At 46.0% G+C, this 14,999-nt stretch overlaps 1 protein-coding gene across 1 annotated transcript in view; it reads right to left on the reverse strand.

Moving 5' to 3' along the window:
- Positions 1-7,383: 7,383 nt before the first annotated feature.
- Positions 7,384-14,999, reverse strand: part of LOC110375110 (lutropin-choriogonadotropic hormone receptor) — a gene marked incomplete at its 5' end in the record, with an annotated part of 34,265 nt that continues 26,649 nt past the window's right edge. Inside the window, 10 exon segments of the mRNA XM_049841625.2 lie at positions 7,384-8,930; positions 8,933-8,976; positions 8,978-9,836; positions 9,901-10,095; positions 10,161-10,310; positions 10,810-10,975; positions 11,047-11,173; positions 11,247-11,318; positions 11,622-11,765; positions 11,832-11,897. Of these exon segments, the coding sequence (XP_049697582.2) occupies positions 8,533-8,930; positions 8,933-8,976; positions 8,978-9,836; positions 9,901-10,095; positions 10,161-10,310; positions 10,810-10,975; positions 11,047-11,173; positions 11,247-11,318; positions 11,622-11,765; positions 11,832-11,897 (2,221 nt within the window).

Below are 14,999 nucleotides of genomic sequence, written 5' to 3' on the forward strand. Positions count from 1 at the left end.
TTATTGGCGTATAAAAGTTTTGGATTGCACCTACACATCATACATACATACACCCCATCTTTTCCTGCTTACCATCTCGTCTCATCTTTTCCTGGGGCCCGATTCTCCTAATTTTACTTAAGCGACATACGAGACACGTTCGACTCGATTCGACTGAGATCCAATCCCGACTCGATTACGATTGAAGCGTATGTTGTGGCATTCCGCTATTTTTTCTTTGAAATAAACGTTTTTATCCTTTTCTGTCATTCAATAATGAATCATTTTGTCTGCAAATGGTTTACGATTGCAAAGTGATTGAACAGCAAACTACCGTATAGACCAAAATCACCAAAATAGCAGACCAGTCGCACACCGATCAAATGTCAATCGAATACGATTCTTCTTTCGGTCTTTTATTAGTAGCAGAATGCCCGATATGGTTAAAACTGCTATTGCGATCATATTGCGATTCGATTTCTATTCGATTTTGACATTATTAACTTAGGAGAAGGGGGCCCCTGGTACTGCGTACTTCATTCTTGTCTTTCACTTCTGGATTGTTAAATCTAGAGACCCCCCAAATTGCAAGTACATAAATGAAATAGCTATCGTGCCACAAATATTGTTGGAGTGGGGTGTTCACTAGATACTTCTAGGATACCTACATGTTTGTTCCGTACCTACCTACCTACCTACTCGTTGAATACACCCACCCGGACTTTTGATCACACACGTTTTACTGCTGTAAAAATTTAAGGTAAGGTAAGGCTCGAAAGCAAAGACAAAAACACATGAAAGAGAAAAACGTACCTAGTAGGTCGGCTACATTATCTTTTCTGTCTTGGGAAGTATGTTTTTTAGGGTTCCGTACCGAAAGGGTAAAATGGGACCCTATTGTTTTCGCTCCTCTGTCCGTCCGTCTGTCACCAGGCTGATTTTCAATAATATATGTATGAGCTGCCTATGTATTGATAAAGAGTGGTTGCGTTGAGATCTGCGTTAACATTGATTAGCTGAAGCTTTTTGGTGCACGTTGTTTGTTTACGAGCGCAAGCGGCGTCTCGCGGGCAGCGGAGCGCGGCCGCGCGAGGGGCGCCTGGCACCTCGCCACCGGAACGCGGTCACTCACCAAAACGCACAGATTTCTCGGGAAAAAATAACAAGCGGCCGCACAACTTCGCCGCGATAACTTGCGCGCACTCGTTCTCACTACGCGAGCTAGTACAGCTATCGGATATCTGTCAACTAGCAAGCGGCGCCGCGGTCCGCACTAGTGCGTGCGGGGCAGGACGCGACATGCGGCGAGCCCGCGCTCCCTGCCGCCAGCCTCGGAGCAGTGCATGAGCTGCAGGCACTGACGGCCTCATTTTTTGTGGGTAAGTAGCCTGCAAGTTTATATATGTATGGCGAACATGAGGTTTGAGCTTCAGTTGAGTTGACAGTGTTTATCTGGCGTGGAGGGCGATGGAGGCGGTGTACCCCGCGGCGGCGTCGGCGCTGGCGCGCGGGCGGCGGCTGCGGCGCGCCACGCCGCGCCCGCGGCACCGCACCACGCCCGTCACCTTCGCTGAGATAAAGGTGCGTGGCTCTCTCCAACCCGGCGTAAATGATACATAGCATCTCGTGTACCTACACTCGTACTCGTAGTCCATCACGAGGGTATTTTAGCTAGAGTCAGGGTCTGCTAGTAACTAGTTAAAGAGTGGCACCAAATAATGATTGTGATCATTGAACTGGGGCCCGATTCTCCTAATTTTACTTAAGCGACATACGATTCACATTCGACTGAGATCCAATCACGACTCAATTACGATTGAAGCGTACACAAATCAAAAAAACTTTGCGATCACTTCGAAAAACTGAAATCTTTTTTATTACTGTAGATTATATTATGACTTTTTCCTTTTTTTAGGTTCTTTATTTAAAAATAAAGCATTAGAACTTAAAACAATGACCCCGTTCAGTTGTTTTTTCATATCAAGGCTTTCAGTCCTACTAGCTTACGCTCATTCAGAGATTTAGTCCATTATAAGAGATTCTAGATATTTTTTGCGGAAAGTTGTGATTGAAAAAATGCCAAGTAACTTTGAGGGAAGGAGGATACACCACGAGAGTAATAGCACGCAGACTTGCTATATCCCAATCCTGTGTCGTGGCTACGTTGCAGAGGTATCACGGAATGGGGAATTTAGCTGACTGACCCCGCAGCGGTCGCCCAACTGTTTTGACAGCTGCCCAAAAGCGCTATATTAGATTGCTGGCAGCCCGTGATCCAACAATCAAATCCACTAAAATAAAAGCAGAAGTCAGGGCCGCCTCTGGGCTTGAAGTAAGCACGCGACCGTTCGCAATTGCTTGCACCAGGCTGGATTACGAGCACGGAAGTCTTGGCGAGCTTCGCTCAATTCCCGGCAACGTCAACAACGAAGATTACAGTGGGCTAGACAAAATAACGAAGATGGGGAAGAAAACATTTGGCAAAACTGTCTGTTCGTTGACGAATCCCGAATCAGCACTCATCCAGATAACCGACGTGTCCGTGTCTGGAGAAGACCAGGCGACCGTGAAAGACAAAGAACTGCCACTGGAACAGTTCAGCAAGGCGGAAAATCGGTATCCTTTTGGGGTGGCATTATGATTGGAGCCAGAACGCCTTTGATCCCGTGTCGGGGGTCCATGACAGCAGACATGTACAAAGCAGTTGCTATTGATGATATCGTCAGACAGACCATTCCGAGTAAACCATGGGCACCAATTTGTACTTGTCGACAATAATGCGCCTGCACATCGAGCTCAACGAGTCAATGCTGCTCTTCATCACACGATTAGACTAGCCTGCCGGCTCGCCCGACTTAAACCCAATAAAGCACGCGTGGGATGCTAAACGAGCAGAATAGAACCGTGAGCCACGTCCCCAGACAGTTCCAGAGCTCAGGGAAGCCGCTATTGCAGAATGGGATAGGTTACCACAGGAAATGTTGGATAACTTGATCCTCAGCATGCCCAGGAGGATCTTCGCATGTGTTCGAGCCCGGGGAGGAGTTATTTTGTTGTTTAAGTCAGTCAGACAGTCTTTTTCTTTCTATGAAATTTCTATCACAATGTACATTATAACTAATGGCTCAATTTTTAAAGATAAACAATAAGATTAATAGTTTAATATTTTAATTTCTGTAACGTTGTACGTTATATTTTAATATTAATACTAGATTTGCTATATCTTAGCCGCGCGCCGCGAGCCGTGCACCGTTGACGGGTGACGGACACCGGTTCGGCGAACTATCCCTCCTATGAGGCGACGCGAGCAGAGACGGCGGACAATCGCGAGACGAGGACTAGCACGACACCGCGAGCCGATACAGTAGTGGTCTATGTACATTTTAACTCGCTAGTACATCGCATTTAATTCAATCCTAAATTAACTATTGTGCTTTTAAAATTACCTTTAGAGTCAGTGTATACCCCAGATCGGGGTTCAAGTACCAGACTACCTCCAGTGCGCCTACCGTAGTGCACCTACCTAAAGTGCGCCTATCTACGTGCCCGTGTCTACCTACGTGCCTGTGTCTATCTACGTGCCGCGCCTATCTACGTGTCCTGCATCTACCTACGCGTCCGGCATCTACTAGCGCGCTGCACACCTACCCCGCCTGACCGCTGCCGAGCTGCCTGACTATACAGGATAGTGGTGTTTTTATAGCGGGCCAGAACTTAACGCGTGCTCGATATTTCTGAACTCACTCCCGGCTCTGCCGATCCTTTTGTAAAATATAGCCTTTATCTAGACACACGGCAGTGTGTCCGCCAAGTTCGAGCAAAAAAGACACACCGGCCGTGGGTTATATTACACGAACCATTTCGGGCCAAATTCGACCCCCATGTAACTCAAAATCTATTTTATTTACGCATATCAAATTTCTAGTATCTGTTGAGACCCCCTCACTTATCTAAAATACAAAATTTCATTAATATACCTATTGTAGGTCTTGAGATATTGACGTCAGAAAATCGCTATTTTTACTATACACTTATTCACTGATTCACTTATTCACTTATTCACTGATTCACTGACTCACTCATCAAAAACCTAGACCACTTCCAATGGTCGTATTGACTTGAAATTTGGCATGGAGGTAGGTCTTTATGTCAAGGTAAAGGGAAAAATCTGAAAATGGCCAAGTGTGAGTCGGTTTCAAAATAATGAAGGTGTTTTATACCCGGTGTAAATTTATACCCCTAAGGAACTAAAACGAACTAAATTTATCTATATTTATATAATATATCTTCGAATGGTACAAAGGTTTGTATTTAGTCAAAGTAAAGTAAAAATCTGAAAACGGCCAAGTGTGAATCACTTTCGAAAATAACGAATGTGTAACTTTGATCCACGAACATAATATATGATAACATGTCATGTCAGTCAGTTGGTAAATCTGGTCATAGTTAATCTAGTTCATTTCTTTGTAAGAAACATAGTGCATATTAAAAAATCTAAAAGATAGTATAAATGAGACATTTCTTTAACTAACTTCATCATAAGAAAAAAATAAAATAAACAACCTTACAAAAATAAATGAAATCCCACCCAAAACAAAAATGTGAAAGACTGCCAAGTTCGATAATATGGGAATGCTTCGCCTATAAAAGAAGTGAGATCTGAATAAGTACCAAGTTCCATACACATACCTCAGTTAAAAATAGTTACTTTTTAATGATGATTACTTGGCAAGTTTTAATAGAAAATTAAATACTTGATTCATTGCGTTTAGTAGGTTTATAACAAGGTGTATGAAAACATGAAAACTTGAAAACTTACCACTAACCTAAACGTAAAACAGGGTAAAGAATATAAAGAAAGCATACAACATAGACTTTTTCTTGATAAAGTTAGTTTTTATCCTTTTCTGTCATTAAATAATGAATCATTTTTAAAAATGATTGTAGAGCATACTACCGTATAGACCAAAATCACGAAAATGGCAAACCAATCGCACACCAATCAAATGTCAATCGAATACGATTGGTCTTTTATTAGTAGCAGAATGCCCGATATGGTTAAAACTGCTATTGCGATCATATTGCGATTCGATTTCTATTCGATTTTGACATTATTAACTTAGGAGAAGCGGGCCCCAGGTAGGGCTGCCATCTCGAATTTCGCCAAACCCGGACAAACATGAAAAAAACCCGGACATTTGGCGTAAATCGTATTTTTTCCCCGGACGAGTCCGTTTTTATTTTTAATCCATTTACTATTACCATATACTTAAATTCAATGAGGTGCTTCTTTACATGAAAAGTCAGGGCCGTCTCTAGCTCATGTACCTAGTAGTATTGAAAGATTATGACAGCTAAACGTAAAAAAACAACCCTGTTAAGAAGAGAAGCCGCGAGCGAAGCGAGCGCAAATTTTTTTTAGTTTTGGGACCCTGCACCATAGGTCAAGACGTCCCTGTAAAAAGTGTCCGGGTTTTCCCCGGACACTTCTTGAAAACCCGCCCGGACGGCCCCCGGACCTCCAAACGAGGACAAATCCGGGGAAACCCGGACGGATGGCATCCCTAGCCCCAGGTATCATTCTGATCAGCGTTTCAAAACTTTAAATAAATACCGATATTGAAGCTATTCATTAGATGATTCCATTTTATATTTCTTGGCTTAATTTATCTAACCATTCATTCTGTTTTGAACGTAAATGTTTTACCTGTACAGATGTTTTAATATTCGGTTTGCGATTAACCAATCGAATGTCGTTGGAATACGATTGGTCTTATATGTATTAGTAGCACAATGCCCGATATGATTAAAACAGCTATTGCGCGATTTTTCTATTCAATTTTGACATTATTAGGAGAATCGAGCCTGTTCAGTAAACGTTTTTATCCTATTCAATTATTAGTCTATAAATCCATAATGCCGGATAAGGTTAAAACTGTTATTGAAATTCAATTGACACATTATCAAAATAGCAGAATTGAGTCCCTGAGCGTTTTGTGATGGAACGAGTAGGTACCCACGTTTTGTGCAGTAAAACAATATCGGACGTAGTTTGTGGTGCCACTTTAGGAAAACCTATTTGAGCTATTGCATCAATTGCATAGCTGGTCTCCATGTAAAACTACCTACTTAGGTAGGTATATTTCAAAAAAAATATAAGGGATATGAGCCCGTTGCAGTCGCTCCTTGTAAAGCACTGGTACTCAGCTACATCCGGTTAGACTGGAAGCCGAACCCAACATAGTTTGGGAAAAAGGCTCGGATGAAGAGGAGATGAGCTCGTTGCTTTGCGGTTACCATGCGAGTAGAGAATGGGAAATGTAAGCGCGGCGTGGTGTTGATACAGGAAGTGGACGAGGAGAGCGCGGAGGTGGAGGCGAGCGAGGAGCGGCGGCGCCGGCCCGACCTGCTGGAGGAGCGCCTGGGCCGCCAGTTCGCGGAGTTCCGGCGGCGCCGCGACGTGCTGCGCGAGCGCGAGCCCGACGCGCCGCCCGCCGCGCCACGCGCCGGCAGCGAGCCCGCCGCCTGACTGCCTCGCGGACGCCTTATATTGTAGTCTTTGACGCCGAACACGTTATGTACCTACTTGTGCCTTTGCTATACCTATGTTCAATGAACATCTCTGAACATTTCGAAAACTAAATACTTATCGATAATTACTATACCTACCTAAGTTAAAGTGTTAAAGTGAATATTAGGTATATAAAAACCTATGCAAAGTGTATATTGTGTGAATCAGTGTATCTACAAAACAAGTCCATAGTATAAAGAGATCATGTTCACTTTCTGAAGAACACCAGGGGCCCGATTCTCCTAATTTTACTTAAGCGACATACGATTCACATTCGACTGAGATCCAATCCCGACTCGATTACGATTGAAGCGTATGTGGCATTCCGCAATTTTTTCTTTGAAATAAACGTTTTTATCCTTTTTCGTCATTCAATATTGAACCATTTTGTCTGCAAATGATTTACGATTGCAAAATGATTGTACAGCAAACTACTGTCTGTATAGACCAAAATCATCAAAATAGCAGACCAATCGCACACCAATCAAATGTCAATCGAATACGATTGGTCTTTTATTAGTAGCAGAATGCCCGATATGGTTAAAACTGCTATTGCGATCATATTGCGATTCGATTTTTATTCGATTTTGACATTATTAACTTAGGAGAAGCGGGCCCCAGGTATAATTCTGATCAGCGTTTCAAAACTAACTTTAAATAATCGATATTGAAGCTATTCATTAGTTAGATGATTCCATTTTATATTTCTTGGCTTAATTTATCTAACCATTCATTCTGTTTTGAACGTAAATGTTTTACCTGTACAGATGTTTTAATATTCGATATTGAAATATGTAGCCGTTTAATGTTTTTGTTATAAATAAAATACTTTGTATGACTGTTCTCGTATAATTATTGTACAATAAAATAAATAGCACTCTCAACCACGCGCCTCTCGGACACATCAATAAATAGACAAGACTCTGTAACTACATACATATGTACACGTTGTACTCGCTAGCGGTGCATTACACCCACTATTAACAAATTGTTATCAAATGTTCAACAACATTTTTGTGAGCGTCGCTCAGCGCTGCACCATAGGCATAAGGGTGTCCCTCGATGTGTGAATCAATGAGTCGTGTTTCTTGAAGAAAATATACTAACCGATAACCCTATGTCATTTTTTTATTTTTCTTGGAACACAATGCTGAAGAATCCATTAATTTGATCTAGATCTTGATTAACAATAATTGTCTAATGTGTTTTAACAATCACGTATTTTCTTTTGCAAAGCTGCTTGTTCGTAAATGGTTTGAAAAATTTTTATTTGGTTTTTATGTGACTTTGAATTTTTATATTACGTTATTGTCAACTAAACTGTCTACGCATGATGTGGATTCCTATAAGTGAGGAAACACATTGCATGGTTGTGTTTGTATTTTTTTTTGTATGAAGTTTTGTATTTCTTGTTGGAATTCCTAATAAAATAAATAAATAAAATGTGACTGACATTCTGAAGTCAAAAACTTGGTAAATGGCCATATCCTTGTTCCTCTTGAGCCATACTTCGGGGGACAGCCTGTATACGATATACCTGCACAGCGGTCTGCCGAGCAGCTCCTTATCGAAACACATAAGTACTTGTGAGTGCCTCACATCATTACTCACTACGCTATGGCAACGCGTAACAACATACAAAACCTAATTATTGTATAACGATTCGTACTAGTGTATAGTTTTGGACTTAGTGAGCGACTTTAACTAGTGCGGCTCCCGGGCCGACTCGTGTCGCCGTACACAGTACGGTGGCACCTCCTACTGCTTCATATTCGTATAATATTAGCAATATATATAATAGACTCGTATATACTCTTAGCAACATTTTTCTACATAAATAGTTACTTTGTTATAATACTTCATTTTCAGCCTCGACACCTATGCGGATACTCCATAATACTGTACAAAATATATTGTCTTTAGCACGTCATGTATAGTCTGTGGGCAGCGTGCGGCGGGGCGGGGCTGTGGACGGCGCGGAGTCAGTCTTGCGGGGGAGCCTCGTCGGGCGGCGGCTCCGTCTCCGCGGCCGACGGGATGGTGTGCAGCAGCCGCGCCGCCAGCGCCGGCGACGCGGGCGGCGACGCGCCCGACACGGCGGGCTGGCGCGTCAGCCGCGGCCGCGCCGGCGCCGGCGCGCTGCCGCCCGAGCGCGACGTGCGCCACGTGCCCGTCGACGCCGTGGCCGCCGAGCCCGACGAGTCGTTGCGCGACGACGACAGGTTGGAGTCCTGCGACGTCTTGCGCGCCACCAGCCACGCGCGGCGCGGCGGCGGCGGCGGCCGCCCGTAGCCGCGCCACGAGTCCGAGCGCGACGACGAGAACTCCACGGACGAGGACACGGAGCCGGCGCGCTTGGGCGCCATGGCGCGGCGCGGCGCGGCGCGGGCGCCGAGCGGCGGCCGCACGCGCGCAGCCAGCCAGCAGCGGCGCGGCGGCGGCGCGGGCGGCGCGGGCAGCAGGCGCCGGCACGCGCACGCGGCGCCGTGCTGCCCGCGCGACGACCGCTCCGCCAGGCTGTTGGTGTTGGCGGGCGTCTGGCGGTTGCTGAAGTTGGACGAGTGTCGGCAGCGGCCGATGCCGCGCGTCACGCGCGACTCCTCGATGGCCTTGCACACGAGCGCGCAGTCCTTCTTGAACTGCTTGGTGAGGATGGCGTACAGGAAGGGGTTGCAGCACGAGTTGAGCGGCAGCACGAACACCGTGAACACTTTGGCCTCCTCGAGCGACACGAGCTGGGCGCCGAAGGCCGCCGTCAGCGCGAAGAAGGCGATGGGCGACCAGCAGAGGAAGTCGGTGAACACGAGCAGCGCCATGCGCTTGGCGATGCGCGAGTCGTTGGAGTTCCAGGCCTGCGAGCCGCGGATGGCGCAGTACATCTTGAGGTAGCAGCCCAGCAGCACGAGGAAGGCCACGCCGTTGATGGCCAGCAGCGTGACGACGTAACCGAGCGCGGCGGGGGTGGCGGTCTCGAAGGGCAGGCACACGGCGAACTTGCGGTAGTCGGACACGCCCAGCAGCGGCAGCGCGGCCGCCGTCAGCGAGAAGGCCCAGCCCGCCGCCATGACGGCCGCCGCGTGCCGCAGCGACAGCCGCTTGTTGAGGTGCATGGCGTGCGTGATGGCGTAGTTGCGCTCCAGCGTGATCACCGCCAGCGTGAACACCGACAGCTCGGAGGACAGCACGCCCAGGAAGCCCGCCAGCTTGCAGCCGCCCGACATCTGCCAGGCGATGGCGTGCGCGCGGAACTCGCCCAGCGTGCCCGCGTCCACCACCGCCAAGAACCCTGCGGCAGGACCGCCGTCAGTGCCGGCCCACTGGCGCGGGAACCACAGCCGGGAGACACTCACCCAGGTAGATGCCCATGAAGAAGTCGGCGGCCGCCAGGTTGGTGACGAGGAAGCGCGGCACGTCGATGCGGCTGCGGCTGAACACCAGCACGAACACCACGGTGCCGTTGCCCAGCAGCGCCAGCAGGAAGACGGCCCACACGCCGCAGCGCAGCGTCCACCAGTCGAACAGGTCCGCGCACGGCAGGAACGGCCCTGCGGCAGAGGCTCTGTAGAGGCGGGTAGCGGCGCGACGACGCCGGCGCCGACGCGCGACTCACCCGGCAGCGGCAGGCACGACACGCGGCGCGGCGCCTCGCGCTCCGGCAGCTCGCCCGCCCACTGCAGCACGCCCGCCAGCCCCGCGCCCGCCAGCCCCGCGCCCGCCAGCCCCGCGCCCGCCAGCGCCGCGCCGCGCTCCGACGCGTTCACTGCGCACAACACGACATGGCTCACTGTGCCGCACTAACGGACCGACATCATATGCTAATCTGTGCATCGTGACATATCGGATTCAACTAATTCATTGGTACACCTATATTTATATTTCGTAAAAACATGGCAACCCTAAAAAGAAGGGTACCCTAAGGGATTCCCTAAAAAGAAAGCTACCTAAGAGTGTATCACAAATAAATTAGGATTGTGGACAAGCCCATATTGCCTACCACGGCAGAGTCATCACTTATATGATGAATGTAATGGTATGGATGTAAAGGGTATATCAATCGCCAACTTCCGAACATTCATTTAACCGAACTAGACCAGCGCGGCAGTTACGCCCGCCGTATAGACGTCTGGTTGAAAGACGCTGTTCTGTCGAAGGGCTACTTGTTTGATTGAACGACTAATACAAGCAGTTAGCTGCGTCATTGGGCGGTCGTGATGCATGTTAGTTAGGTAAGAAGGTGTCGAAAAGATGACTATACGCACAGTACTGCGCCCAGAGGTCGGTGGCGTTGGCCCAGGCGGCGGCGTCCACGTGCTGCGGCGGCAGGATCACCAGGTCGGAGGGCAGGTCCGGCGCGTCCTCCTCCTCGGGCGCCTCCATCAGCGGCAGGAACTCGCAGCAGTGGTACGCGTAGGACAGCACCAGCGTCTGCGCACACAGCGAGCGTGAGGTGCGGGGCACGGGGCCGCGCGGGGGTGACAGGCGGGGGGGGGAGGTACCTGTATGCGCGGCAGCAGCTCGGGCGGGTGGAAGCGGCGCAGGTTGGGGTTGTTGTGCGCCTTCAGGTGCAGCAGGCGCTGCAGCCCGGCCGCCGGCAGCCACGGGAACACGTTGTTGCCCACGTTCCTGGAACACGCGGAGGTGAGGCGGTGCGGTGCAGGGGGAGGAGAAGAGTGGGGAGGGGAGAGGGAGTACCTACAGGTCCTCCAGCTTGGTGAGCGGCGCGAAGGCCTCCTGGTCGATGTGCTCGATGAGGTTGTCCTCCAGGTTCCTGCAACACGCACTGCACTCACTACACTAGGCTTATTCTCACTACACTACGTATTTTGTAGCAGTGGAGCTCGTTCCTGAGAAGCAGCTGCGTGGGTCGGTCATCTGAGATCAAACCGCTGCTTACAACGACAGACTAGTGCCCAAGTTCACCGACAACATAAACAATTGAATGTGTCGGACATTCAATTTATAAAGTTAACAATTATTTTGAGAAAAACGGGTGGGCATGTTGTCGGTGGGCATGAGCGTTACACTGACGCGCTTGGGGCGGTCGGTGTGTGTGGGTGAGGGCGGTACTGACAGCACTTGCAGGTCGGGCGTGTGCGCGAAGGCGCCGGCGGGCAGGCGGCGCAGGCGGTTGCGCGCCAGCAGCAGGTCGTGCAGGCGCCGCAGCCCGCGCAGCGCGTCCGTCTCCAGCGCCGCGATCTCGTTGCCCGACAGCTCCCTGCAACACGCGCGCGTCACTCACTCGCACGTCACACTCGCACTCGCACGGGTGTTGTATACTCACAGCACGCGCAGCTCGGCGCAGGCCTGCAGGTCGGGCACGCGCTGCAGCTGGTTGAGCTTGACGTCCCTGCAACACGCGCGGTACAGTCTCGCGGAACTGGGTCAGCGGGCCACGCGCGGTAAACAGGGACCGAGTGGAGCGCTTCACGTCAACGGCTACTGTTTACGCTTCCCAGTTCGCTTGCTCGACTCACATACATTGTTATCAGACAGAATGATTTTTGTTTTGTATTTCAATATTTTGTAGTAACAAGTTATATGAATGTTGGGTTTAGGTTGCCTGTTCGCGTTCGCAATGCTCCATTTTAACACTTTCATTGTAATATGACAGACAGGGATGTTTAAGAACTCTTTTAGGTAAGGTTAAAAAAATTCGATATGCTATCAACTTTTCAGATTTAAATGGATATTATATTTTGCTCAAAAGGAGTACACAGAGTAGATACATACCTAGCTCCATACGGGAGTACATAGGGGGGTTTAGAAATATTATACGGGAATACGACGTGGGAAATTTGGCGCTGCAACTTTCTGTCCCCTGTCGAAGATCACGAGGCCGCCCTCACGAATATCTAACGTATTCGAATCGACAATGTATCGAGGCCTCGATTCGAAAACGGAGTCTGTCGATAGTAGGCAGCACGAAGCACATTCGAAGCACTATCGAACACTCGATTCGAATTCTAATGTGACGTCATGCAAATGTAAATAGGGACGTGCCATAATGAGCAAAATGAACGATTGTTGAATGAATGGTGCGTTCGAAAACTAACTCTAGTTGTTAATATTTTTTTTACCTTTGATTAAACGTTTTATTATTATTAAATTATAATAAAAACTGAATTTAATATAAAAAAGAGACCCAAAGTTAATTATTAGACATTATAAAATGGCATTATCTTTAGCAATATAACATAGTTACGGAGATTTTATTTTTTAAAAACCGGCCAAGTGCGAGTCGGACTCGTGCACGAAGGGTTCCGTAAATTACAGTTAAATCAACCTATCTCAAAAACTATAAGAGATACTTTGATCAAACCAAAAATCGTTGAAAGAGTTAATTAGCATGCATCACCTCTATTTTTTTTAGAATTTTATACCCCGTAGTTATAAAAATAGAGGGGGGGGGGACATACTTTTTAAGACTTTGAGAGCTGATATCTCAAAAACCGTTCACTTTAAGAAAAATGTTTTTTAGAAAACTTTACCTATATCATTTTAAAAGACCTTTCCATTGATACCCCACACGGGTATGTACATCGAAAAAAAAAATTTCATCCCTCAGTTACATGTATGGGGGGCCCCACCCCCAATTCTTTTTTTTACTATTTAGTGTCATATTTTTGTAGCGGTTCATACAACACATATTCCCATCAAATTTCATCACTGTAGTACTTATAGTTTCCGAGTAAATCGGCTGTGACAGACGGACAGACGGACAGACGGACAGACGGACATGACGAAACTATAAGGGTTCCGTTTTTGCCATTTTGGCTACGGAACCCTAAAAATGACGGGTACCCAACAAACAAAAAATCCTCTCATAGTGGCTAAAAATGCCAAAAATAAATTTCTTATAGGAGCCGTATTAACGCTAATAATCGCGTTTGGGCACAAATTACAAGAACAATAACCTCAAACCCCCCTTATATTTGCTTTATTGTCAGCTTCTTTTTCTTATATGTACTTTATTATAGCAAGCGATAAGGGAGTCAAACTAATAAAAGCAAAAGGATTTGCTCTTAAAAAGCCAACCAATCTTATACATGTTTTATAATGGCGAGCAACAAGGGAGTAAAACTTATAGCGGCAAGACAAATACTATTTTATAGCTATTCGCCTTAAAATCAGTGTTTGAGATTCTGCAACAAGTGTTTTGTTGAGTGATTTTTTCAGTTTGGCAGCGTCAACGAGTATTTTAAAGAAAACAAGAACCATGATTAATTTCATTTATTTTTTTTAGTGTACCTGAATCCGAGAGTATATTGTGCTTGTTTATTGAGAAAACTGTGTGGGAATTCAAACGTATGATAAAATGTGGTACAAAAAGTCTAATTATATCAACGCGCCCTTGAATTTGAGTAGTTTTGACGTAAAAATGGGAATAATTATTAAGGCATGTTTTTTATAACGCTTTTACAAGGGTAATATCATTCTCACAACGTCTATTAGAAATCTATAAGATTATAAGCTCTGTAATGGCAACATTTATTCCATCTGCTATCGCCATTTTATCTACCGTTAGGGTTCCTTTCATCATTCCGTAGCTGTATTAATATTAGCTATATTACATTTGAGGTATTATCACAATGGTTGTATTTACGGAGAAGATCTCAATTTATGTCTTCTTCACTACCACTACCGTTATATTCTTCTTGACTGATTTCCTGTACTTCATTGTCATCTTCCATAAAATCATTGACGGAACCCTCAAGTGATTTGTTGGTATCGGGTTGTCATTTTGTAGTATTATACTCGTAGCAGTAGAAGTGGTATAAGAATATTTTAATATGACCATCTAGAGAATAAAACCTTTTTAATGACTATGTAAGTGATTATGGATTGCATTCATTCTTGTAAAGACCATGTAAAATGCAGAATATTGTTTGTTGGGTAGACATCTTATGAAATGCTCCTATGAGTGTAAAAGTATCATAGTTAGCTTATGCATTACTATTATAAGAACAATTAGCCAAATGAAAAGCTTTTATAAGGTTTTGAATATTATAAGGCTTAAAAGCATTGTAAATGCGCTTATGAGAATAACACATTTTCAATCCTTATTATAATCATGTAATTTGGACTTGTTATGGTTAACCCAACCAAATTATAAGAGTAAAGGTAATATTAGCCAAATCTTCTTATATTGTGCCATAATAAGGAACATTGACATAATGAAAGCGATTTTAGAGCAACTATAAGAAATTAGACCTTAAACATATAATTTTATAAGAGTAGCTTGTTTGTTGGGCACCCACTTGACATCCGACGCGCGTAAGGGCGCCAAGTTTGTTTATGTTTTGCTACACGTCCACAACAAAAGTATTTCTGTTTTTTTTTACTACAAATAATTAAGTGCTTTCAATATAATAAATAATTATGAGAACCAGTCAGACGCACACAATATGAAATGATGGTTGAATTCATGGAAGCGTGAGTAAACAGTTTT

Source organism: Helicoverpa armigera, chromosome 19 (genome assembly GCF_030705265.1).
Source record: "Helicoverpa armigera isolate CAAS_96S chromosome 19, ASM3070526v1, whole genome shotgun sequence".
NCBI lineage: Eukaryota > Metazoa > Arthropoda > Insecta > Lepidoptera > Noctuidae > Helicoverpa > Helicoverpa armigera.